At 51.9% G+C, this 27489-nt stretch overlaps 1 protein-coding gene across 2 annotated transcripts in view; it reads left to right on the plus strand.

Annotated features, from left to right (window-relative positions):
* The first annotated feature begins 6712 nt into the window (after positions 1-6712).
* Positions 6713-27489, plus strand: part of CHRDL2 (chordin like 2) — a 31627-nt gene continuing 10850 nt past the window's right edge. The window contains exons 1-5 of one of the 2 annotated variants that reach the window (XM_027579866.1): positions 6713-7089; positions 18256-18368; positions 22253-22346; positions 24308-24450; positions 26682-26775. In XM_027579866.1, coding sequence (XP_027435667.1) covers positions 7008-7089; positions 18256-18368; positions 22253-22346; positions 24308-24450; positions 26682-26775 — 526 coding nt within the window. In that variant the 5' untranslated portion in view covers positions 6713-7007. The remainder of the gene's footprint in view (positions 7090-18255; positions 18369-22252; positions 22347-24307; positions 24451-26681; positions 26776-27489) is intronic. The other variant, XM_027579869.1, reaches the window with a different exon arrangement.

A 27489-nucleotide genomic window follows, 5' to 3' on the forward strand; every position in this document is an offset into this window, starting at 1 on the left:
ATGTGAAGACATGGCGTGCTAAGCAAAAATGATTGTTTCTGAGTAGCAGGAGCAGAGTACGTGCAAGAAGTTAGAATGGGGGAAGGAGGAATAGTAAATAAGACTAGAAAGGTAGTTTGAGGCCAGCTGTAACATTGATGTATTCATTCATTCATTCATTCATTCATTTGATAAACAGTAAGAACCCGCATGTTCCACGCAGCACTGTTGTTGATAGTGATGGTGGTGGTGTGATGATAATGAGGTAATAATAATGATGATAAAAATACTTATGTGGTTAAATTCCAAGGACTCAGAGTCTTAAATCTAGGGTTCACTCCTCACATGAATCAGATAATCCAAGTTAGCATTCTGTCCTCCATTTATTTTCATTTATTTAAAAAAACATTCACGGGCACCTCACCTGGCTGGCTGGTGGGTGGAGCATGTGACTCGATCTCGGGGTCATGAGTTCAAGCCCCAGGTTGGGTGTAGAGCTTACTTTAAATAAATAAGTAAGTAAATAAATAAATAAATATTTTAAAAATTCAGTGAGACTCCACTATGTGTGGGCACTGTCTGGGGAGCTAGGAATTATAACAGTGATCAGGAATTAAAGTCCAGGCTATCACAGAGCTTTCGTGTGAACTCATGGAGGAGGCAGACACACAAGTGAAGAAATACATTTCAGATAATGATAAACGACACAAAGGAAGTAAAACAAAGCAGTAGAATAGAAAATGACTGGTAGGGGTCATCAGTAGATAGGCTGGACTGGGGAAACCTCACTGGTTTTTGAGCTGAATGAAGTGTCAGTCAGGGAAAAAGCTGAGGGAAGAGCGTTCTGAGCAGGAGAAACTTCAAGGGGAAAGACCCTTCAGGGGTCCAGGCAGCCTGGTGTATCCCAGGAGACAGAAGAAGGCCTGTGTGCCTGAGCATAGCATGCAGAGGGGCAATGGCCTGACGTCAGAGGGTAGGCAGAGGCCAGGTCATGGCAGGACTTACAAAATGTGAAGGGTTTGGATTTTAATCTAAGAGCAATGGGGAGGTCTTAAGCAAGGCAATGACATTACTTGATTTACATGTTTAAAAGAGAACTCTGAAAAACTAATTAAAGAAAACTGTATATTGCTGGGGAAAAAACAGAGATAACTGGTGGTTCCTCATTCCCATCTTTGGGCAGACACAAGGCCTGCCACCTCATGGCTATGGGAGCCAAGTTAGATGGCGCCGTTCTCTGGCACTCTAGTTACATCACCACAGACCCAGGGAGAGAAGTCTCTGAGGACAAACTGCTTTGCAAACGTCCCCCTGAGCGTGGAGGAGGCAGGAGCATAAGTCCCATTCTCCTTTGTGCTTGGTTAGTGATGGCACCTCACCAGAGAGGAGGCTTCCTGTTGGTAGCAGAGCTTAGGATCTGGATGAAGGATGTTCCCCCTCTGTGGCTTCCAAAGACACTTGTCCGCACTCAGTTTCCCTCATAAGGGCCCTGTGAAATTAAGGGCTTATGTCTTCCCCCCATCCTACTTTCCCAATGCCTCTTGCCATCAGAATCTCTGTTTGCAGGCGGTTCTGGGAAGAGAGGGCCCACTGAGGTAAAAAAAAAAGACTTAGAATATGTTCACAAAGCCACATTAAAAGCCCATACAAATAAATACAGGTGAGCCTCACATTCATTCTACAAACATTTATTTAGGCCAACTATATGCACAATATCTGGAGATCCAAAGGAATGTGTCCTAAAGTAATAACAGGTCTTAAGTAAATATTTGTTATATGGATAAGTAACTCCAACCTTGCTGAAGAGTGGGAGTGGAGCAGGGATTGTTCAATTTAGAGGTAAATTAACTTTGACAGCTCCTTTAAACAAGACTTTCCTCCCAATGTACCCAAACTGGACCCGGCTTCAAAGACTCAATCTGTTCACACTTTTCAGGGCATCATCAAGTAAAGGCAATGTCCTCCAGGTGGCTCTAAGGGCTCAGGGGAGCTGAGTGTTAAATTCTCACGAATTTTGCAAGCTGGTTGTTAAACATGATCATTCTGAACATCAAATTAAATAAACTTACATATAAACTGTATTCAAAACATTCAAACTCTTCAACTCCTAACTATATTACTACATTTTACTATCAATATTCTTGAAATTATTTACATCTATTGGACCTGATAATGGAAATACTACATAATGGTCCCTATCGTCAACTCCACACTCAGTGATGTCACATCAATAGCTTGAAATGGGCCAAGATGGGAGTATCTACACCATGGAAATTGTAAACTGCTATAAACCAGGGCTTTTCCCCCCTGGAAAGCTGGTTATTATACATTTATGAGCACATCTCTGATGCAGAGTCTCTATTAGGTAGTCTTACATTCACTCTTAGATGAATCTGCTTTTGGAATCTTACTTACAGAATCTCTCTAATCCTTATCACTATGCTAATTTTACATAATCAAGCAGCCTATGGCCTTAGCCACAGATAACATGTCACAAGAGGACTATTTGAAGGAAGAAGGATCTTCTTCAACAAACCTTTATTTAGTAGCTACTACGTGCAAAGCTGTGTGGAGGCTAGGGAAGACAGTAGTCTGTGTTCTCGAGGAACTCACTTTAGAGGACGTGACCTGAAACCGTTGACGATACAATATGGTAAGTGGTAAGTGCTCTAATGGACATACAGAAGCATGAAGGAGAGAGCTAACTCAGACACCATGAAAGAGACTTCAGTGAGAACTTGACCCGCAAGCACCAGCGTCTGTCTTGTTCTCCACTGTGTCCCTAGCACCTAGCACAGTACCTGGCACAGGGTTGGATGAATGAAGGAGGTAACGATTCTGATCCTGGGGAAAATAAGGCTACCACAGAAGAGTGGGGAGACGGAGGGCATTAGTAAAGCACAGCACTGCAGAAGCATGGGGTGGGGCGGGGGTGGGGGGCAGCCAAAGAGCTCAGCACATTTGAAGAAAGAGAAAGTTTAATGTGGTGTGAAGTTCCAGGGGTTGGGACCGGTAAGGATGCGAGTATGGAAGAGGGGTTCTCTGTCTCAATCTCTGCAGAGCTCTCAAGAGACAAAAAGAGTTGGCTTGTTCTGCATAGCCCTGCAGGGGAGAGCTAGAAGCCATGTGGGAAGTCACAGAGAATCAGATATCAGTTAAAGAACTTTCTAACAGAGCTGTCCAATAATGCAATGGGCTGGCTGCCTTGGAAGGCAACGAGCAAGTTCCCTAAGAGGGAAGAAACAGGTACCAAACTTAGTACGACAAATTGCTATGGGTAGATACCTTTTTTTTTTTTTCTGATTAGATTTTGGAAGAATCTATCAAGTCTCCTTTCTTAAAGGACAACCATCTTAATGCACAACCATCTTCAACACAATTCTACAGAAGACGCAGAGATTTCCCTCAACGGCTTGTTTCTTAGGTCAATCACTGACTAAAACCAATGGCAAGAGGCACGCTGAAGGCTCCCCCATGAAAATAATATCTTTTCAAATCACTGAGGTCTCCACTCATTCATGAAGCAATTATTTCTTTGTGTGTTGCCTTGCTAAGTGCTGGAAGTACAGATATAAATGATAAAAGGGCCCAGCTCCCCACAGTACTGAGTAGAAACGCAAAAGAAATATTTACTCCGAAATGCAAATACGTATTTACGCTCCAGTAGCTACACTACAAAGTGCTCTAGGAAACACAAAAACAAAAAATTTGCTTTGATTGGGGGGACTCTGGGAAGGCCTCAGAGAAGTCACTCCGCGCTGACTTTTGAAAAGTTAGAAGGAATTCACTAGCTAGAGGAGGAAGAATATAGTGCAGGCAGAAGGAAAACACATACAAACATATGAAGGTGTGAAAATGCACAGACGGTTTCGGGAAGTGAGTGGTGGAGCGTTGGGTAGATGGTATTGGTAAGCAGGAGCCAAAATGTGCATAGTCTTGAATCCAATGCTAACAATTTTGGATTTTATTCTGTAAATGATAGGAAGCCTATCGTTTTTGTCCTGTTATTTATTTAATAAGCTTTTCATTTTGGAAAGATTTCTTTTTCCATTTTGGAAAGCTTTTAGATTGATAGAAAAATAACAAAGAGAGTACAGAGTTCTTATCTAAGAAGCATATATCTTCCACCCTACTTTCCCCAATGCTAACATCTTACCTAGCCAAGGAACCTCTGTGCAGACAAAGAAACCAAGATTGGCACATAACTATTAACTGAAGTATAGACTTGGTTCACCAGTTTTTCCACTAATGTCCTTTTACTGTCCCAGAATCCGGTCCAGGATACCACATTGCATTTAATGTTATTTATTTATTTATTTATTTATTTATCTATTTACTTCCAATAATGGATTTTTTTTTAAAGATTTATTTATTTGAGAGAGGGAGAGAGTGCGTGCTTGCGCACAAGAGCACGAGTAGGGGCGGGGGCAGAGGGAGAAGGAGAGAAGCAGACTCCCCGCTTAGCAGGGAGCCTGACATGGGGCTCAGTCTCAAGACCCTGGGATCATGACCTGAGCCGAAACCAAGACTCAATTGCTTAACCGACTGAGGCACCCAGGCACCCCTGCAATAATGGATTTTAAGGAAAAAGTGATGTGATCAGATTTGTCAGTAGAAACAATAAGCAGAATTCTTAGGGCACATGTGAGGAAAATACATTGGAGGGGCCCAGATTAGGGGCAGAAGCGTTGCTTAGAAGCTGTTGGCAAAGTCCAGGTAAGGGATGACAATGGTCCCAACTCTGGGAGCAGGATGGAGAGGAGGATCGAGGTGTGTTTGGGTTTCATGGTGGGGACCTTTCCTGAAGTAGAACGGGCAGGATATAGGACAGGCGAATCTTGATTCACCTCGTCCATCTAAGACATGAATACATGTGTACAGCAGAATTTAAACAAAGATGGGGGAAGAAGAGATCTCTGTCCCAGATCCTTGGGATGAGATTATTTCTGCAATTAAGCACTACGTTTAATTCTGAGCTCCCTGAAAGCAAGGCAAAAAGGGAAGCATGATGATATACATAGCTCTCATTATCTGTTAAAATCCAGTATACTCAAGGAAGAGAAAGAGACTGGCCAGACTGGAGTGGGAGAAATTAAGTCTGAAGGGCACCTTGGGGTAGATCATGCTTGTCCCTGATTCTGCGAGCTCTGGGGAAGCTCCATCTCTGGGGATCACTGATTCTTCCCAGTGTTCTCTGTTCTGGAGGGGATAGCCTGGCAGCACATGGGAATGGGGAGCCCAGCCTTATTGTAAGAAAATATCTTTACAGCCAGCCAGCCAGAAGCATGAGAAGGTGGAAATGATTCTCTAGCAGAGTGGCATGTGGCTCGGTACCCTATCTTACCTCTTACCCTTCTCAGTCCTTTCCCCTCCCCTGCTCACTGGACTTCCCAGGAGTTCCGCAAGAGAAGCTGGGCAGGAAGTTGAGGTCCAAAGCCAGATGGATGAACTTGACCAAAATGGCCCAGCAAGTTAGGGAGAGAGCCATCCATGGAGAAGGACCCTGCCCTTTTGGTTTCAGAGCCTGGGTGTTTCTTAACCTGAAAGCTCAGGGGTCCTACTAATTCATGCACTCATTCAACACAAGGTAGGGGGCACTAACCACGACTTTCGGGGCTGTACCCACAGGGAGCTCGCCTTCTGGTGGGAAAGTTGAGACTTTGACAACCAGCTCTCACTGAAGAGGCCTGAACTTGGCCATCACTCTCAGGGAGGTGCAGGCCTTACCTGCAGAGACCAAGGAGAGATCACGTCCTGCTTCAGGAGTGGGAGGGGGGGGGAAAGCAGAGGAAGACTTCCAGAGGAAGGGCCAAGAATCCCGCTGGACTGGATTTCAACCTAGGCACGGAGCGTGTGGGTAGAAAGGGGAAGGTCATTCCAGCTGCCTGGAATTATGACCCCTTCTTTTTGAGATGTGAGTACTTTGACGTTCATTATCTCATTTCATCTTCGGAAAAAATGTGGAACGTATTAGGATCCCCATTTTTAGACTCCGAGGAGGCGTGTCCAAGACCACAAACGGAATTAAGAATGGCAAGTGTCCTGATTTCATCCAGAGTGATGTGCACGCACCGCCCTGAGCGCCTTGCCGTCCCCGCAGCCCGCTTTCCCTCTCCCGCCCCATCTCATCCTTCCCCACCCGAAAGTCCCACCTGAAGCCTAACTGGTTTGCGTCCTAACTGCGCTCTGGGCGCCACGGAGAGTCAGGGGTTAAAGCCCGTGGTCCGGGTGGCCCCTTCCCCCTCCCCAGCCCTCTCGCCTCCTCTCGGCGCCGCGCCTGGAGCGTGCGTCCCGGAGACCCGCACGAGAGAGGAGGGGAAAAGTGGGCCTGTTTCTCGGGTGGCCAATCCACCGAGCCCGCGGTGCCCCAGAGGAGGCGCCAGCGCTAGGCCAGCGCCAGGCCGGGGCTGCCTGCTTCCCGCGGCAAAGTACAAATGCGCCCGAGCGCGGCGCCTGGCGCCCTTGGCGTGCACAGCCGGCCCGCGCTCAGCCAGCCCCCGCGGCCGCCGCGCCGTCGCCGCCGCCGCCGCGGGTACCGCCGCCCCGGGTACCGCCGCCCCGCCGCGCCCCGGGACCCCGCAGCCCTCCCCCGAGCCCACCGAGCAGGGGGCGCCGGCCGCTTCTAGCCCGCGCGCCCGGAACAGCCCGCTGGTCCCGCGCGCCTCGGCCGACGCTGCGCGCTCTGCAGACCCCTGTCCTCCCCGTCTTTCTCCTCCTCCCCTCCCTCTCACCTTCTCCTTTGCTTTTACTGCTTTCCCTTCCTGCCGCACCTTCCTCCATCTCTCCATCTCTCTCTCTCCTTTCCCCTTGTTCTCTTTCCACCTTCCTCTTATTCCCACCTTCCACCTTGGACCTCCCTTTCTGTCCACACCACCTACTCCACCCTTCTCTGACTCTCCACTGTAGAGGCAGCCCTCCCTGGGTCTGCGGGTTGCTTTGTGCCCCTGTGCCTCAGTGTCCTCATCTCACTTTCTCCCGACGCCCCTCCCGGCTCAGCGCCCGGCGGCCTGGCCCTGGGGGAAGGAAGGATGGTTCCCGAGGTAAGGGTCCTCTCCTCCTTGCTGGGACTCGCGCTGCTCTGGTTCCCCTTGGACTCCCACGCTCGAGCCCGTAAGTAGGGGTGCTGGTGGGGCTGGGTAGGCAGAGGAGGGATTCGAGCCCCTGGGATGTGCGGGGTGGCGGGGGGGGGGGCGGGGGCAAGTGCCAGGACTCGGGACCGCAAACTGTTCTGACAGCCATAGGGCAGCACCTGTGTGGGGAGAGTGGAGACTTCTCTGCCGACCAGTATGGGCTGATGAGTGTGGGATACTGCGGGGGAAACTTGGGGAAACTCAGAGCCAAGGGGGCTGCTGCCACGGACCTGAGGATGCGGGGGGCTGAGGGCGGTGGGAGAGAGGGCAGGACACTGTGTGTGTGTGTGTTGGCTGCTGGTGGTGCTTAACGTTCTCAGGAGAGAGCCGGGCATGGCTGGCTGCAAGGGTGTGATGAAAGTAATGAAGATGTAGACTACTGCATTCAAAGGGAGCCCATGGAAAGACAGAAGAGCTAACTAGACAAACCTCATTCTGTTACCCCTTGTGATCCTCACAACACTCCCATGAGGTGGGTATTGTCATTTGCATTTTACAGATGAGAAAACAGGTTGACAGAAGAAACTTGCTTAAGTTAATAGAGCTAGTAAGCCATCCAAAGCCCGAGCTCTCCAATTCCAAATCCTATGCTTTCCCCCTCTCCCCCCCCGCCCCACAGCATCTGAAGGAACCTTGATTTGGAGCTTTAAGACTCTGGGAGGCAGCAAGGGCACAGGGAGATAGACCAGTCTTCGCTATCCCAGATCTTTTGAATACCAGCAGGTGGAGGGCACCGCTCTAAGCCTCAGTTCCCTAATCTATAAAATGGGAGTCAAAATCCCAGGGCTGTTGTGAGAATTAAATTGGAGAAAATATGTGAAGCAACTAGCACCAGCAACTAGCTGGTACATGGTAGCATCATTAAAAATATCAGTCTCCACTTAGACGCAGTGTAACCTCAAACAGTTTATATAATCTCTCTGAACCTCAGTTTCCCCCTACCCCTGCAAGAGGCTGGTGGACCCCCTCCCCATCCCCGATCTCTTGGAATGCTGTGAGGATGGAAAACAAAACCAAAGATACACTTAATGAGAAGGAAGGAACTTAGTTCAAACCCTAAAATACCTGATAAAGAAACCGAGGGAGGAGGAGCAGGGGTCTGCTCCAGGTTACACAGCACAGGGACTGGGATGAAGACCCCAGTTTCCCAAGTCCCAGCCTAGCGCTCTGTCCTCTCCGCAGCTCAGCTCCCCCTTTCTTTTGCTGCCTTTCTTTTGCACGTGACTTTCTGGAGCTGGTGGGGCTGGATTCTGTTTCATTCTTGTCTCTGCTTGTGAGGGCAGGCTGCATGTCTGGTCGTCTCTGGGCTGCCAGCAGCATGAGACTCACAGAAGTCCTTAGTAATAAGTAATGGAAAGACCTCAGTGTTGGGTTCAAGTCCTGCCTCTGGCCCTCAGCAGTTGTGTGACTTATCATACGTCACAACTTCTCTGAGCCTCAATTTCTTGATCTCAGACAGAGACACACCTGGAACCCAAAGGGCTCTTGGGAGGATTCAAGGAGGTGACTGTGTTAAATTAGCCAGCACAATGCCTAGTACTCAGTAAATGTCTCCTCCCCTTCCTTGGGCCCCGGAGGTTTCCTCCTAACACTTACCTGTTGTTTCTTAAAAGGGACTTACCACAGAATGCCCTCCATGCCTGCCCCCCTTCCTCTTGGCACAGCATTCTTAGCCCCCAAGGCTTTTCTCCAAGCATCGCTGCCCTGGATACCTCTCTGACAGATGAACCAGAATCAGATCATTGTGCAGGATTGCTGATGTCCTACCCACACCCCTCCTGTCAACCTCCCGTATCTTGCCAGCCCTTCAGCACCTTGCTGGGTCACACTTCTTCCAGCAAACTTTCCTTGGCCACCCACGCCCCTTCCATCTCCTTCCTCTGCGCCTCCACTGGCCTTCAGGCCCCTACCTCTCACTGGGTCCTGCCAGAATTCTATCTCCCCTACAGCCTGGAGCTTAGCTCCACACATGCAAGAAAATTACTCAGAGCAGACTTGAATTAAGGTGAGGTGGACTGGCATTCAGAGGGGTGTGTTCAGATTCTGGGATGTCAGAGCTGAAAGAGCCTTTGAAAACCATCTGCTTCTACCCGCAGTTTTCCTATCCTTATAGTTAAACTGAAGCCCAGGAGTGGGAGAGACTTGCCCAAGTTCACACCGCAGATTTATTAAAGAAAAGAATACACAGATGTGTCACTTATTGGTTATGTGCATTGGGACAAATCACTTCCCTTCTCTGAGCTTCACTTCTTCTACTGCTGACTATCTATGAATCTAGGAACAATCCTATTCTATAGGCATTTGCCAGGGTCCTATTTGGGGTCTCTTAGGAAGGTCCTTGTCTTAGTTCAAGTAAGATCCCACAGGCCTGTCATGCATAAGACATCTCCTGGTGACACCTCAGGCGCTTTCAGAAGTGATGCCAACAGATGGGAATTCTCAGGTCTGCGTCATGTCAGATTCCTGAGGTGGCTCAGCCCTGCAGAATGCCAAAGGCCTGTGAGCACGCATGGCGGTTTGCTCCTCGCAATGCAAGACTATTCAAACAAAGGTTATTCTGTCCTTGGCTCTGCTTCCAGCCACAGATTGAGTTCAACCTGGACGGAGTCTCAACTCTGGCCACAGGCTGAGCCCTGATCCTCAAAACTGTGACCACAGATCGAACCCTGATTCCAGGTCCATGACCTGGTCATTGATACTGATCCCGGCCCCAGGCGGAACCACAGACATGCATGATGCTAGTCAGTTTGGGCACCCATCCCCCTGTGAATGAGAACCTGCATAGTGTCTTGACTCCCTCTCCAGTGCTCTGCCCCTAGGTCAGTGCCTCTCTATTGTGCTCTTCCCTTACTAATTGCTACCCCCACCCCCAGCCCCCTTAAGGTATCCGGCATGCGTCTGCTTTCTCTTCCCTCCCGCTGTCCAATCCTGCTTTCAGGAGACAGTTATCAAGTAAAAACATCAATCTCTCTATCCTCACTCCAAGGGTAATGCGTATGGTAGGAACCGGAGCTTCTGTCCCCAGGTGACAGGATCCCAGACTGCAGAAGTAGAGATGGGGCAGAAAGGGAGCTCCCGTCGTATGACGTGGCACGGAGGACAAATTGGAGTCAGAAGGTCCGGGCTTCAGCCTGGCTCTGCTAATTCCAGCTGTGACACCAGACAAATCACCCTTCTCTGCCCCTCAGTTTTCCCAGCTGTAAAAAGAGATGGTTGACCCAAACAGGTTATCATTCAGACCATTCTGGCTTTAACATCCTGTGATTCTAAGACTCTAAGATCCAGAGATGCTGTTGCCTTGATTCTGAGTCTGCTCTGGACTTTGGAAAAAGCAAGTCGGGGGAGTTTAGATCTACAGCCTGGTCGTCCTGCCCTCAGACACCAGGAGAGCGTACCTAGAAGGCCCAGAACAGTGGGTGTGGAGGGACACCCACCAGTAGGGACCCTGCCTTGCTGTTCAGCTTAGCTGCATCCCCATCTACCCGTCCAGATGTGCATGGGGGAAGGGGGCACCCGAGGGAAGGCTTGACATCTGGCTCCAGGCAGGCCCCTCCCTCGGTGGGTTAGGTGGTTCTGCACCTCCTCCCTCCCACCAGTAGAGGTCTCTGTCTCACTCACTCGCCAGCAGGCGGAGCCCCGCGACAGCTGCACAGGGTTCCAGCTGTTGCACCTGTTCCAGGACTGGCCTCTCAAGTTCCCCCAGGCACTAGCCATGGCGCCGGCCTCTGGGGGAGGGATCCTGGGTCCCTTGGGCTCCCAAAGAGAAGGACTGGTGTGAGTGCGGTGCCCCTGGGAGGTGCAGCGCCGAGATCATTTCAGGCAAGCCCCTGGACAGGATCGCATCTCCTACCAGAGAACGCCATCCGTCCCGGTCTTCTTCTGATACCCGTTCTTATAGCCGGATTCTTCCGTATGGCTCACCTGGATCCTTCTGTTTGCACTTTAAAGCCTTTTCTTCTGGTCCTGCCCCCTTCGGGAAGGGATGTGCCTATAAGCAGCCCCCCAAGATCCGAAGACTGCCACTAGAGTTTGTGCTGGCATAAATCAATGATCTTAGGCGAGTCCTGATCCCTCTTCTAGGACTCAGTTTCCCCATCTGTAAAATAAAGGATTGGATGTCATCGCTCAGTCCCTAACTTTCTAAGATACCGTGAATATAAGTGACGTGTCCAAGGCAGAAGAGGATGTAAATGGTCTCATCTCTGCCCCCCTGACGCTTGCCGGTAACAGAGCTGCCCTTCCTGGTTTGACAGGGCTCTCCTTTGAGGTCCTTCTGTGCCCCCGAACATCTGTCATGTGTCAGAGAAGAAGAGTCAGGTTCAGAGAAGTGAGGGCCTTTTCCCTAGGTCGCCCAGCTTCGCCCCTGAGGACCTGAGGTTTTCACTTCTGACTCCTTCCCCCATTGGGTGCCAGCGCCCAGAGCAGAGCTTATGTCTGGGAGGGAAGCAGGTTTGTTTGTGTGAGGGGGAACCATAAATAAATAAAGTATGGCTGTGTGGGCGCCAGGGAAAAGATGGGAACGTTCTCACATTCCCGCACAGCTGGCTCGCTCAGGTCCTTGCAGGCTGGGGACAGGCCAGCCACAATCCCAGGCCTCTCTCCTCACACCCCACACCCCCCGGTCTCCTCCAGCTTCCCCTGCAGCCCAGAAGCTTCTTTCTGGTTGTCTTTTCTGCTTCCTGTTGGAAGAATTCCCAATCACACTACCCACTCCTAACTACCCCCTAGGAGGCCTTTATCATAGCATGAGTTTCAAGGCAGACTGTGGGACGGCCTTGGATGGGGCGTGAAGGTCATGGAACTGTTCATCCTCTTACCTGCCCAGGCCCCTGACCTTTTTGTACATGGTGGTGTGTGGTTTGGGAGTTCAGATGGCAGATGGCGAGAGCTGGAAAGGGGAGGTCAAACGTTACTTCCTGGTAGGTGGCAAGGTCAAAGTGCTAAGAGGGATTTGGCTACCTTATCACATGATGAAGTATTCTTTTTGTGAAAGAGGTTTCCAGGATTAAGAACCATCAATCACCTCCTCTTCCAGAACCTCCCCTCTCCATTGACTCCGTTCTTTCATGGTGCATTCATTAATCCAGTGCCCAACTCTGTGCAGGATCCGGGCAGAGCACTCGGAGATACACAGATTAATGAGATATGGTCTCTGCTCTCAAGAAGCTCATAGTTTAGTAAGGAAGAAGAATGCACTTAATCAGTGCTTCTAATCCAGTGACGAGAGTTGTCGGAGAGGGCTGAACCCAGTTCTGTGGGGGCCCCGAGGAAGGACTGGCCGCTGGCCTGGGAGGGTGGGGCGGCTTCACGGAAAGGGTGGCCTCTGGACAGGCTTTTGAAGAACGAGGCTAAGCGGCCAAACACGGAGACGGAGAACCACATTCCAAGTGGAGGAAACAGCACAGGAAGGCGCGCGAGTGTGAAAGAGCCCGGTGGGGTGGTGGAAGAGTGAGATATTCAGCAAGAGGAGGGGAGGCTGCACACAGGGCCACCGCTGCGAGCCCGGCCAGAAAAGCAGGCAAGAGCTGGCTCACGACAGGCTGGGGTGACGTGCCCTCAGTTCAAATTAGATCAACTAAGTCCAGTCACTTTCAGTATCAAGCTAGGGAAGCGCTTTGACTACGGCCCATCCAAGTGGACGCTTCAGGCAAGCAGGGGAGCTAGCCCCCAGCCCGTGCCAGCCACCTGCAGTGAGTGGCCTCGCATGAACCACGGTCACCACCACCCCTGTGCCTTTGCGGGTAGCTCCCGCTTGCTGCCTGGCAAGCCCTTCCCCGCTGTCTGCACCTTAACTCCTTCAATGGCCAGGTCCTGCATCTTCTCGGGGAAGCCTTCCCTAAATAAAGCCTCTGTGCTTCCACTACCATAGAACTTGTCACACTGTATGCACAGCTGACCCTTGAACAAGGCAGGGGTTAGGGGCACCAACCCCCGCACAGTCAAAAATCTGCATAGCACTTTTGACTCCCCCCAAAACTTAATAACGGATAGCCCACTGTTGACCTGAAGCCTTACTGGTAACATAAACAGCTGATGAATCCAGCTCTTGTATGTTACATGTATTATACAGTATAATCTTGTAATCAAGGAAGCAAGAGAAAAGAAAACATTATTAAGAAAATCATAAGGAAGAGAAAATACACGTAGAGTACCGTACTGTAAAAAAAATCCACTAATAAGTGGACCTGCACAGTTCAGACTCATGTTGTTCAAGGTCAACTGTATTTTATCTATCCATCTTCTGCATTAGGCTGGGAGCTCCTCGAGGATGGGGACTGTGTCTTGCCTAGTCACAGCCCAGGCCCACCAATGTGTGTAAGACCTGATACACAAAAGCTCAAGAGCTGAGTGAATAGCAGGAAGTAATATCACTATTCCTAATGATACTAAGAAATCATAACTAATGATAATAACAGCCCCTGCTTGGCGCGTAGGGTGCCCCACATCCACCTGTGGTTTAGGCCTAAAGCTGCAATCCCGCCCTGGACTGCTCCTTTTCCCTCCCCACCCATATCCAGCCTGCCCTACAGCCCACAGCCCACCCACCGTATTTCCCAAGGATTCCCCAAATCTGCACTTGAGCCCATGGGCACTGCTTCTATCTTGGTCCGGGCTAGCAAGCTCTCAAAACCAGCCAACACAACAGCCTCCCCTGGCCTCTCTGCCTCCAGTTTTGCCCTCCAACCCCTCCGATCAGTGATGGTGGTAAAATGCAAACCTGACCACAGGCACGCCCCAGTTTAAATGTTCAAAACTTCCATGGCTTTCTTTTGCCCTCTGGGTTCTCAAGGCCCCTCATGAGCCTCTTCCTTGCTCTCTGGACTGATCTCCAGCCTCTCGCCCACCCTGACCAGTTTGATCTCTGTATCCCAGCCTTGAGGTCTGTGTAAGCAGAGGGGGTGTTGGGGAGTCCGGCTTGTGAGTGTGGCTAAGAGAGTGTGGGGAGCCACAGGAAACAGGGTTGGTAAGGTTGTAAATGAGGGAGGTTTGACCTCAGTGGCAGGTACCATGATGTTCATGCCCTAATGGGTGCCTGGGGGCTGCCCATAGAATTATGGGAGTAAAAGGAATACCACGAGAAACAGACTGTTAGGGAAGTTTGGGGTCAGCACCCAGATCTGCTTTTTGTTTTATAGCCAACTATTTAATTGAGCATCTGATATGTGCCAGGCACTAGGCATATCACATATATTATCTGATTTAATTCTACAATAACCCTGAGAAGTAGAGATTATTACTAATCCCATTTAACAGCTATGGAAACTGAGGCCTAGAGTGATTAAGTAACTTGTCTAAACTCAGGCTGTCGACAAAAGCCAAATCCGGGGCACCTGGGTGGCTCAGTTGGTTAAGTGTCTCACTCTTGATTTTGACTCGGGTCATGATCTCAGGGTTGTGATCTCAGGGCTGTGAGATAGAGCCCCTTGTTGGGCTCCCCACTGGGCAGGGGCCCTGCTTAAGAGTCTCTGTCTCCCTCTCCCTCTGCCCCTCCCCCCCAAAAAAGCCAAGTCCAATTTGAGCCCCCACCTATCTGATTCCAAAGCCAGGGTCTTTGGACTATGTACACACCACCACTGAGTGAGGGGTTTTGAGGGGTATGAGACCTGTCCAACTTTAATTTTTCTCTCTCTCAAGCCTGGAAGAGGGCCAATTATCCTTTTCAAATGAAAACTTCCTCCACTACTGTCTTTTTCCTGGATTAAGTATCACTGCTAGGCGCGATTAACTCCCAAAGATCCCTGAGAGAAGGCCCAGTGCCCCCCTGAGTTGGGCAGAGGGAGGATGGAATGATGCATGGTGGTGGGTGGAGAGGGAAATGGGGCAGGGCCAAGGCTAGGGCAGGTATGGGAAGGCCACAGAAGACCAAAAGGAATAGATGGGAAAGGAGGGGATGTGAGAGACAGACTTTGCCTCCTTCTTCATGCCACCCAGGGTCAGCCCCACTGGCTCCCTGAACCTTATCCTAGCCCATGTCGGAGCCCCTGAGAACCTGGGTGTATGAGACCATCAGTACATCCTAAATCATGGAAGCTTGAAATGATCAGATCTTAGAGCCACAAAATTGTACAGTTCTAGAAGATTTCATGTTCTCATGAAATGTAGGCTCTCGGAAGCACAGAATTCTCAAATCTTGAATCTTAGAAACCTAGAGTCTTGGAGTCTTAGAATTGTGAAATCATGGATTCATAAGCAGTATCTGTGCAGAAACCTTTATAGAGATCAAAGTTCACCTTCCCCCTTATTTTGCAGAGGAGAAACTGAGGCTCAGAGAAGGAAGAGTCTTCCTCATTGTCACACAGTGAATTCGTGGCATAAGGAGCTAGAGCTCTGTCCACCAGCCATTAGCAAGAATGGGGGCTGATGCCAGGACTGCAGGGATCGAGGCGGCTGCAGCCTGGCCCTTCCTCCCTCTGCCTGGCGTTGGCATGGCCTTGGGCACTCACCTCCCTGGTGTAAGGGGGAGCCCCAGGCAGTGCCACCCTTCCTTGTGCCTCTCACCTTGGAGGGCTTGGTAGGCTGGGGTTGTGGCCGCAGGAGGCCTCCTGGGGTTGCGGGACCAGCCTGCCAGGCCCCCCCATGTTCTCAGTGGCTGCCAGGTCTGTTGGTGGGGCGGCCTGGGCATGGGCTGAGACATTTTCTCTGTCTCCATGCTCTGAGCAGGCAGCGAGGGGGAGGGGTGCCAACTGGCACAGGAGCCAGGCTGCGGGGCCGCCCCAAGTAAGGTGGGAGAGGGTTTCTTCAGCAACAAGGCTGAGACCTAAGGCCGCCCGGTAGTGTCGCAATCGGCCCCTCCCTGGTGGGGGGAGGGGACTGAGGAAGAAAGACATTATTCAGTCCTTGGAGAGTTGGGCTGGCTCTAACAAGCACCCCAGCTGGGGCTGTGTCCCGCCCTCTCTGCCAGCAGAGGCTGAGAGATAAACACAGCTCATTTGATACGGGCCAGCCGGGGGCCTTGCTGGGAAAGGGATCTGCTGTCTGATTCCGCCCCCCCTACTTTGGGGAGCTGGAGAGGGGGAGGGGAGGGAGCTCAGCCGTGTGCTCCTAGGGTCCCCAGCAGCCACGGGAAGCACAGACTCTGGAGGCATCATGACTGTGGCCTCAAATCTTTGTTCTGGGAGGCCCGAGAGGCTGAGCAGGAGCAGTGCAAAGAGCCAGGGGCAGGCCAGTTCCAGCTTCTTACAGGGGAAACTTTCTAAAGGTTAGGACTGGCCCTGGAGCTCCTCTCCTTTGGAGGCGTGTGCCGGACGGTACCCCAGCCCACCCCCCAACAATGAGAGGGAATTCCTGCCCTGCTGTCCTGCTAGTGTGCTGCTTTCAATTCTCTGTGATTCTATGAGTTCAAATGTCAAAGAGAAAGATCTAGAAAGCAGGCAGGGGGAAGTGTGAAAGGCGACCTCTAGATTCTAGACCAGTAGGGGACGAGGAAAGAAAACAGGGAATAGGCTATGGTGGCCGCTGAGGCAGAGAGTGGAGCCCCTAGGCCCTGGGATTGGGCACAAAGCCATGGAGAAGGGAGGTGAACTGCAAGGAGCTATGCCCGGGAGTGGAGTCCTGGTTTCCAGTCACTAGCTGGATGGCCTAGGCAAGTCACTCAGGCGCTGGATCCTCAGTGTTTCCATCTGCTTTTCTCTTAATGATGGTAACGATCCCAATAACCCAGCTTAGAGGGACTGGATCACCTATTCAAGATGACCCATCTTGCAGGGTCATTGTTACCACAATTATCATAATAATAGCATTCAACAAGTGTCAGAAACTGGGCTAAGTAAGTAAGCATTTGACAAGCATTATCCAATTTACTGCTCAAAACAATAATGTCAATGGGGTAATTAAGTAATTTATGTAAAGAGAAGATAGTAAATGTTGGGTCCTTTTTCCATAGCTCAATCTCATTTAATTCCATAAACCTTTGTGGACACTTAGCTTGTGCTGGGCACCTCATTTCCACCCTAGAAGAGCTCAGCTTATTCTTTAGGTAATGTAGAGTTTTCCTGTAGGAATGACAGCATCCCTTCTGGCTTGTAAAAATCACCCGCTACCTGTGAGGAGCAAGGGTGGCAGGGATAGGGTCAGAGGCGAGAGGATGGGGCGCGGGGCTGGAAGCCCGACCTGGAGCCCTGAGCCAGGGCTAGGTGGTGGTCCAGCAAGAGGAGAAGGGGAGGGCAGGCTGGGCAGCTGATGGGGTGTGAGAAATGAGAGAGAGGTGGTTTCAGGAAAGCAGGCTTGCAGGAGAGGTATCTAACCTAATGAAACAAACTTTACTCAATCCTTCTTGAAGCATTCCCTTGCATATTGACAACTGATAGGCAGGTCACAAAAATAGCCAATTGACGTGCAGTCGTAGTAGTAGCAATGACTATATTTAAGGATATTTAAAAGTCAGCTTTCTAAGAACCTTTCCCTAGGCAGCCCTTGTTTTCCCAATTTAAACCCTTTCATCACAGCTCCCTGAGATAAGGACCCAGTAGGCTGTGAAAGCAGGGGCGGAGCTGTGAGTGGCTTTATTGAAAAGGTGGGTCACAGGACCCAGAGAGAAGGGGTGTGTGTGTGTGTGTGTGTGTGTGTGTGTGTGTGTGTGTGTGTGTATGTGGAGAGAGAGAGAGAGAGAGAGAGAGAGGGTCAGCAGTGGGAAGGATGTGTGTGTGTGTATGTTTGCAGAGATGTAGGAAATAAATAAGCAACATGGGTTCAAAAGAGAGGAAGCTGGTGTGATTATGAGGGTAGAAGGAGCACTGAACTGAGAGTCAGGAGACGTGGGCTACCATCCCTGCTGGGTGACGGACTTCCTATGTGACCTTAAAGGTGTAATTTATCCTCCGGGGCCTCGATTGTTCATCTAATAACATTTATACCACAATTTAAATCTGTAAGCACTTTCACTGTTTGATCTTCCTAACTGTCCTATCAGAGAAGTGTTAAGGTTCAGAAAGGGGCAGTGACATGCTCAACGTCACACAGCAAGTGTGTAGTCAAGCTGACGGACTCAGGTATTCCGGGCCCCTGCCTGGGAGAGCACATCTGGTGGGTTCTCTTTCGCCTATCTGGTCCAGATGACATCCTTCCTAGAGCCAAGAGAAGGAGGCACGAAGCAGGGTCTTTGGGCTGGAGCCTCCCGGGACTGACAAAGCGCTGGTTGGTCTGCCAGGTCCAGACCTGTTCTGCCTTTTCCATGGGAAGAGATATGCCCCCGGTGAAAGCTGGCATCCCTACCTGGAACCACAGGGCCTGATGTACTGCCTGCGCTGTACCTGCTCGGAAGTAAGTTCCTCTGGCCCCTTGGCCACCTGTGACAGGTAGGGCACCCCAGAGGGAGGGTGGGGCCACGCCGCTTCACCAGTGAGTACTCGATGCGTGGGAGCTCCTGTGCACCTGCCAGAGATAAGGCACACCGCGGGGCAGTGGCTGGACCGGGCTGGGGAGCTGGGCCCTCCACCTTTCAGCCGGCCTTCCTTCCACCTTTGCTGCTGCTGGCTTCGCCTACATCCCAGGACAAGAGCCTCTCTGTCCTGACCTCCCATTCGTTCCTTTCCTTGTGCCCTTTCCTCCAGCCACCTCTCTTGCTGCCTGGCCTTAGGCTGTATTCTCCCAACGCCACTGGCTCAAATATCGGTTCTTTAAGGCTTCACCCAAATGCCACCCCCTGCCCCCAATAGCCTTATTTGATGCCTCACCTGCAAGGGGTGTCTTCTTCTGGGATGCCACATAAGTTTCTCTGTCCCTTCCTCCTGATCACTGTTGGCCAAGGATGACAGTTTTCTGTGCCTATCCATTACTGCCCCTCCCAGATGGAGCCCCTGAGAGCAGATCTTCCTGGGTGCTCACTCAGGCCCAGTTTGGTGTCCTGCCAGAGGCTGACCTCCCAGAGGGGCAGAGACCAGATCTTCTTCTTCTTCTTCTTTTTTTTTTAAGATTTTATTTATTTGACAGAGAGAGAGAGACAGTGAGAGAGGGAACACAAGCAGGGGGAGTGGGAGAGGGAGAAGCAGGCTTCCTGCTGAGCAGGGAGCCCGACACGGGGCTCGATCCCAGGACCCTGGGATCATGACCTGAGCCGAAGGCAGACGCTTAACGACTGAGCCACCCAGGCGCCCCAGACCAGACCTTCTTGTTCACCTTTGTCTCCCCCTGATCCCACCCCAGCAGCCTCCACAGAGCCTTGTACTACCAACTAGGTGGAATAAATGAGACCCCCATGTGGTCCAGAACTCTCAGGCCAGGTATGAGGGTGGAGGGGTGAGGATGGAGGGGGAGTGATTTGGGAGGCTTGCAACACCCTTAGCTCTACTTCAGCTGCCTGGGGCCCAGCCTGGTTGGTGTGAGATCCTTGGCTCTTTCTGTCCGGGTGCTGGTGCTGGGGCGGTGGGGAGAGGAGGGGGCATAGACAGGGTACCTACCTGGAGCCAGCCCCTTGGCGCCTGTCTGTCCCTGCACAAAGCCAAGAGAGGAATGCAGGAGGCCTGTAAGAGTCTCCCTCGTTAGGACAATACTCAAAGTGGGAGCAGAGAAGAGCTTCTGGAAGACACTGGGAAGTTGGAGGTGGGTGACCAGTCCCTCTCCTGACTCTGATCACTGGAGTCTCATTCCTCCTGGGAAGTTTCCCTCTGATTCTCCACTCTTTCTCCCATGTTGGCCTGAGGCAGAACACTGGTTCCAGCGTGGACACAGCCCCCCACAACTGCTGCCCTTTGGTTCTCCCGAGCACACATGAGGCCAATCAGCCTTTACGAAAAGAACTTTATGAACTATAGCCAGACAGCAGAAAGAAAACCATAACAGAAAATTCCAGACATGTCATGTGGTCCAGTTGACAAAGTCCAAGTTTTGTGATCCACTGGAGTTCATTCATTTCTCCCTCCCCAGAGTTCACACATGCACCACTTCCCCAACCCAAGCGACTGTGCGGCTATCTCCAAAATAGACCCGGAATCCCTCCACTTCTCCCCTAATGAAAGCCACCTTCATCTCTCCCTGGGCTGCTACATCAGCCCCCCAACGGATCTCCCTGTTCCCTCTCTAAGTCCGTCGACCACACAGCAGCTAGAATGATCTTTTCTGCACGTAAAACTGATTGCGTTATTCTACTCTTAAAACCTTCTAATAGTTTTTCGTTGCACCTAAAGTAAAATCCAAATTTCCTGCGTTGGGCTCTGCAGCAGCTACCTTCTGCCTTTTTCTCAGACCTCGTCTCCTACCTGCACCAACACTTCAACCTCAGTCCTACCTGGTTGTTCCTCCATCTGGATGTCTCCCCCCACGAGATCATCTCACGGAGGGTCCCTCCCACTCGCAGTTCATCACATACTTGTGACCCCTTATGAGGTTTCTTTGACAGCTGTTATTAAAATAGTCTGTGTTAACTTAATCACATCACCCTGCTTTATTATTATCATAAATTTAACATTTGAAATGATCTTGTTCCTACTTGTTTATTGTTTATCGTCTGTCTCCTGCTCCCAGGATGCAAGTTCTGTGAGGGCAGAAACCGTGTTGGTCTCACTGCTATGTCCCTAGAGCTTAGAAGAGGGCCTGGCACCCAGCAGTCATGCAAGAGATACTGAGTGAATGAAGGATTACCCACCCCAGCCACCAGAGGTGGCTCAGCATCACGGAAAGTACCCAGATCCTGGAGACAGTGCTCATCAGTTGTGTGATCTTAGGCAACTTAACCTCTAGGACAGAGGCTCTTTCCTCATTGTGGAAGTGTGGAGAGCTGTACCTACCCCGAGGATTGCTGAGAAGATGAAGGGAGGTCATATATTTATATATAAGATAAAGCCCCTACCTAGTAGCCACTCAGCACATGGTAGTTACGACTTCCCTGAGAGGCGATCTGGCTGCAAGACCTGGTCACCTGCCCGTTCAACCCTTTGCCTGTCTCCACCTTATTTCTGGCTGTAGGTTGCTGATCGTCTCCATCCCTTGGCTCCTCCAAGGCCAGAATCAAGAAAGAGATCCTAACTCTTCAGGTCACACAGTTCCTTGAACTCCACCCTAGTTACTCATCTGAGGGGCTCAGTTCACCCTCTAGACATTCTAAGTACGCAGGAGTGCCAGGCCTCTAGAAGGCCCCAGTTCTGTGGACTCTGAGATGCCCCTTAGTGCTGATGAGTCCTTGCGAGCTGGCCATCTTGTGGAGCAGTGACCCCAGAGGGGCTGGGGGCTGGTCCAGGGTTTTCCACAGGGCAAGAGGTGCTGTGGGGAAACTCAGTGGGCAGGGGGGCTGGAAGCAAACCTGCCAACTTCCCAGTTGGACAAAAGCTGGCTCCATTCATCTAACCAAGAGGCCCTCTAGCACTCCTCTCCTGGCTCTCATTTGTTCACTCACTCCTTCATCCAGACTGGAACAGGCACTGGCTTGGAGCAAGGCCCTGAGCTGACGATTCAGAGATGAACAGACCAGGCCTGGCCCTTGTCCTTGGGAATCCATGGCTGAAAAGACAAGACCGATGTAAATGGTTCATTACAACACGGAGGGGAGAGTAAGGTGTGGGTTGCCTAGGTCGGGCTGACAGACCAAGGGGTGGTGGCCTCTCTCTCGTCAGCTCCTCTGTTTCTGCTCATCCCCTTCTCTCTCTCTCTCTCTCTCTCTCTGTTTCTCTGCCCATTCTCTTCCATTTGCTGTACATGGAAAAGCATAAGAACTTTGGGCCCCTCCTTTGCGGGTGCCAGCTCCAAAGCTTCATGTAAGGTTACCCAAACCTCCCAGAGATTCAGGGAGTGGATCACGAAGCCCTGAGTCTTCTCCACATCAGGTTTCTAGTTGTGTCCCCATCCCTGTCACCTGCCCTCTCTTAACCATGAAGCTCAGGCCCAGAGGGAAAAGAAGGAAATCCCCGAGTTAAGACAACAACAGTGAAGATGAACATCAAAATAACTCCAGGCTTTTACTCGTATTTCTCAAACACCAGGAAGGGGACACAGGTCTGTGTAAACCCGTGCACACTGCACCCTCCTCCGTGCTGGGGTGTGCGAGCAGGGGAAGGGGAGGGACTGGGTAAATTGAGCTGATTGCTTTTCTCCCGCCACAGGCTTAAAACGAGTGTAGTGTCCCACAGCTGGGACGGGGCTTGGGGAGAGGACGGGTTCAGGTGGGAGGCAATGGTTCTTTGGAATCAGGAACCCCCCCTCCGTGTCCCCTGCAGAGTGCCCATGTGAGCTGTTACCGCCTCCACTGCCCTCCCGTCCACTGTCCCCAGCCTGTGACAGAGCCACAACAGTGCTGTCCCCGGTGTGTGGGTAAGTAGCCTCCTTCCTCCCCCTTGCCCACTAACCCTCATCCCCATCCCAGTGTGGGCTTCTGGCTGAGGGGGGCCCCTGGAATGAGAGGGGGGCAGGCTCTAACCATCAGAGGTTTGGAGGAGGCAAAGGTACTCAGGGGAAGAAACATCGTGGATCCCCCAGGAGGGCTGGGGTAGCAGCAAACTTCTCATTCCTAAGGAGCTGGGCTTGGCAGGAGGAGGGAGAAAATGTGGAAAGTGGCTGAAGGAAACAGGGGTGTGGTTGACCCGTGGATGGCACACTTTGGCCCCAATCCCGCTCTGGCTGGCCGGAGCTAGAGGGAGTGGACGTGCCGTGTGTCAGTGGATGAGTGAGCAGGGGCTGGGAGGCCTTGTAGGGAGAGGCCAGGACCACCGCCCTGGGGCTGGGAATGACCAAAGGAGTTGAAGCACATGGACTCGGAGATTCCTCGCAGTGCTGAGGTTCAGGCATTCTCTGTGTCTTGACGCTAAATGCCTACGATTTCATGATTTTAAGATTCTAAGAGCCTCTGAGACTGGGATTCTAGGAAGTAAACGTAAAAGAGAGGAGAGGAGAGGCGGTCTGAGAAGGAATTGGCATAACCAAGTGTATATGTAACCAAATGGCCAACGAGGGGCAGCCAGTGGGGAGACCAGCTTAAGAGGCAGGGAGATGCTGAGCAGAGAATCAATGCTTAGAAGCATCAGGAAGGTGATAAAACGGGGCTCCAGACTGTGGTCTCCAGGCTCTGCAACCATGGCTCTCCTGGTGAGCTGGGGACCTGTGTGGAGTATGTGTGTAAAGGGGCTCATTTTCCATGGGGGACCCCAGTAGGGATCTCACCATGGCTCTGACCTGGGTCATAGGTATTCTTGGCTCTGGGTCCCCTGGGGGAGCAGAGGTTCTGAGCTTCATCCCGCCCGGTGAGGGGGGCATCACGCCTCCTCCTTGGCAGAGGCTCACTCCAGGACGCCTTACCTCCCCTTGCTTTGTGCGTTGGCCCCTTCCGCTTTACATGTTCCTCTCTCCTTCTCCCTGCCGCTGCCCTGCCCCTTTGCCCGCCTGGCTCAAATGTTCTTCAGGACTCAGCTCAGCCATCAGCTCCTTCGGGAAGCCTTCCCTGACCAACCCCCAGCTCCCACCCCCGGCTGAGTTAAGGGCTCCTTATCTGTGCCCCCATCTGCCCTAGCCCTTACCATACCAGTGTTACTGCTTATAGAGTGTCCTACCTAATTACATTGCGAGTTTCTTGGTGGGAGGGGCTGGGTCTTACTGGGCACTCCATTCCCAATGCCTAGCTTGTCGCCTGCTACAGAGACGGTGCTTAGTAAAGGTGTCTTGAGAGGACAAGTGAGTTCTCTCAGGACTGGAGACTTATACCCCACTACCTGGCAGGATGGGGACTGGCTAATTGGCAGGGGCTGAGGAGTAGGGCTGCGGTGGCCAGTGAATGATGGCGCTTACACCAAGCACAGGGACAGTCTAGATCACTCCAGCTGACATCACTAGGATCTAACTCTGCATGGGACCTTGTTTTGTTCACTGCTGTCTCCCCACCACCTAGAACAGTGCCTGGCACTAGCGAGGATTCATGGATATGCTCACTGAATGGGGAATGAACTAATGCAGGTCCCCACCAAATGGGGCTCAGTGGAGCTGAGGCTTCTGGCCTCGCCTTCTTGCTCTTGTCAGGGCCAGCTCAGACACTGAGGGGCTGAAAGGCCCTGGTGGGGACCCATGAGAGGGAGTGACATGGTCAGATGTAGGTATCAGCGAGACCTCTCGATTAGCTAATATGGAGACTGGCTGGGAAGGCCGAGGCCAGAACTTGGTTTAAATGCCAAGACAGGATAAGATGCAGAATCTTCAGAAAAGTGGCCCAGTGAATTTTGACAAAGCTTTTGGAGCAATGTGAAACTTCATTTTCTTCTTCCTCTTCCCGCCCCCGCCCCGTGCAGAACCTCACACCCCCTCTGGGCTCCGGGCCCCCCCAAAGTACTGCCAGCACAATGGGACCATGTACCAACACGGAGAGATCTTCAGTGCGCACGAGCTGCTCCCGTCCCGCCTGCCTAACCAGTGTGTCCTCTGCAGCTGCACCGTAAGACCTTCCCCCTTCTCTTTAGCCCAGGCCAGCACAGACAGGCCTGCAAAGCACAGCGGTGTGGTATGGGGGGACAGTGTTCTTCCTGGTCAAAGCAAAGTGAGAGTGAATGGGCTCCTGGGGAAGGGAACATCTGGGGTTTGGCATGTCCTGCCTGTCTCTGGCCTTCCTCATCCCCCGAGCCACCTGTTACAACATGCTTACCTTGTGTACTCACATTTGCCCATTTCTGTGTTCTCCAGTAGACTCTGCACTCCTCAAGTGGAGGGAACATGCCCAATTCATTTTTGTATCTTTTGCTGCTACCGGCCCAGGGCCTGGCACACAGGTGTATACAATGATTGCTGAATGAATAAGTGAACGAGTGAATGATCAGTCCTGGGGTACAGAGACAGGGTCAGACTGCTCGTTGCATATGGATTTAATCTGAAGTCGCTTAAACTCCTCCTGCTGTGGTCCGAGTTGGGCCTAGGCACAGGCAGAACTGACCCTGCAGTGTTACCAGGGGACAGAGAGTGAAGCCAAGCAGGGCCTGATCTAGAAAGTCTTCACCCTCCTCCTCAGTGGGCTCCAGTGAGGCCCGGCTTTAGGCTGACAGGTGGCTTTCAGCCTGTCATTCTTACCCTGGGGCTTAGCTCATCTGTGCATTGGCAGGAGAAACTCCTGCTCTCCTGATTTCCACACCTGCTCATCAAACTTCTCCGGGCCTCCGTTCCTCTTATTGTGGAAGGGAGTCTGACCAGGTGATCTCCAATGTCCCGTTTAAGATAATAATCTGAGTTAGCAGTGACATCGGGGTAAGAGGCCTAGATTAGATGCCAGACACCCATGTTTGAGCCACGCTTCCCTGTGTGACCTTGATCAAGTCACTTCTCTGGGGCCTGTGTCTCCCTCTTTTCAGCGAGAGGATCCTGTCCGTCTGAGATTCTGAATCTTCAAGTATCTGTGCTGCAGAGCGAACAACTTACAAATAATAAAGAGTGACCACTTAGAAAGCAACATAGAGAGCACTTATTTTTTACAGGGCTTGAGCCTCTTCTGGCAGTCTAATATATTGTACCTGCCGGTTCACGGAGATGTCTCGTGTTTATATACAGCACCTCAAAGGCCCTAAGAGCAGGAAATCACTGTTCTTATTTCTCAGATAAGGAAACTGAGGCTCAGGTCAGTTAAGCGACTTGCCTAACGTCACACAGCTAGTTAAATGGCCAAGCCAGAATTCAGAGGCAGGACCACATGACTCCAAAATTCATGTTTCTTCCCTGTGTTGCGCTACTTCCTGTGAAGGGACAAGGGCCCGGATGAGGAGGAGTCCGTGGGAGGAGACAGAAATGACGGTGTGGCGGTAGGGTGGTGAGAACATTCTTGCGATTCCTTGTCCCTTCTCCTTGGATACTGGGGTCTCCCCTTCTTTCTCCTCCTCCTTGTTTAAATGGGACTGGCTTGACTCCTGGCCCACTTCTGAGCCTCATGGGGAAAAGGCATAGGGAAAGGACTGCAGGTGATACCACTGCCTGCCACGTATGTCGTGCATTCCAGTTTAAAAAGGGTTTTCGCAACCACTCCCTCATCCGCTCTTCACAACCCAGATGGCGGTGCTCCCCTTTCACAGAGGAGGAAAGTGAGGCGCAGAGAAGAGAAGTGACTCACCAGAGGTCATCTGGCTTCTGATTCCCAGAAGGCCCTTCCCTCTGCAGTGGTGCCTGTCCAGGCCGGGTCCTGAGGCTGGGGACCTAGGGTTTTCAGTAAGAGCCCGATGAGCCCAACATGTGTCCCACTGACCTCCGTCCTCTCTCTGGGCCCCCTTGTCCCAGGTCAGGGGAGGAGAGCGTTGACTTCAGTGGGAAAAGCCTGCAGGCTGGGCTCTAGTCCACTCTGCTGGGCTGCGTTTCTGATTTCAGGCAGTTCAGGCCTCCCTTCAGGTCCTCCTCATCTGTAGGATGGAAGAGCCCCGCCTCACCGGTTTGCCGTGAGAGCCTAGGGAGGGACGGGGTCTGAAAACGCTTTAGAAGCTGAAGGATGAATGTTGCCTCAGGGCCTGGGGAGGGAGTGGGAAGGGCACGGGGGGGGGGGGGGGGGGTCCTCCCCTGAGCTGGCTGGGCCTTGCCCAGGGTGTCTCTGCTGCTCCCTTCTTCTCCCACCTCAAGGCCATTTGCCCCCAGGGCAGGGGGCTCTCCTAATCCCAAGGCTGCTCCTCATCGGAGCTCATCTCCCGCTTGCTCTGTCAGGAAGGCCAGATCTACTGTGGTCTCATGACCTGCCCAGAACCAGGCTGCCCCGCACCTCTCCCGCTGCCTGCATCCTGCTGCCAGGCCTGCAAAGGTGAGTCTGTCCCTAGATCTGGCAGCGCCCACTCACCCCACCCCAGGGACCTAGCCAGGGACTATTAGAGGTGGGGGAACCTCAGCCAGTTGAAGGGCAAATGGCTTGAGCAGAATCAAGTGCACAGATGGTCAGACTGTACCCTGTGGGCTGGGGTAAGTTCAGGAAAGCTTCCTGGAGGAGGCAGGACTGGGGAAGGGAGTGCTTCATAGTAGAACCCTTCTCTAGACGTTGGCATTGTGGAAGGGCACTGGACCAGGGGACAGGTGACTCCAGTTTAGTCTTGGTCCCTCCAGCTAATTCCTGCAGATTCCTTCCCCTCTTTGGGCCTCAGCTGTGTTTTGTGTGCACTGAGAGGCTGGCCTCAGACTGTCTGATGCCAGTGTTCTCGGTCTTTGAACCAAGAATGCTCGGAGGGAGCCAGACTGTATGTGAGGTGAGGGCTGGAGAGAGAGAATCCCCCTCGGGGCCTTGTGTGCGGGCACCCCACGGGATGGAAGACAGAGTCCTAGGGTCTTCCAACTGGAAGGACCGAGGTGCCTGTGAGTGGATAGTATAGACGAAGGTCTGGTGACCTCAAGTGTGGCTGGACAGGGTGGCTCCCCAGGGGGTTGCAACTAAGCAAGGCTGCAGGGATGGGATGCTGGGCCCTTGGGCATCCATCACGGGCACTGAATAAGATGCTCCGGCCCAGCCAAGAAGTTCATTCCTAAC

This window comes from Zalophus californianus, chromosome 11 (genome assembly GCF_009762305.2).
Source record: "Zalophus californianus isolate mZalCal1 chromosome 11, mZalCal1.pri.v2, whole genome shotgun sequence".
Taxonomy (NCBI): Eukaryota; Metazoa; Chordata; class Mammalia; order Carnivora; family Otariidae; genus Zalophus; species Zalophus californianus.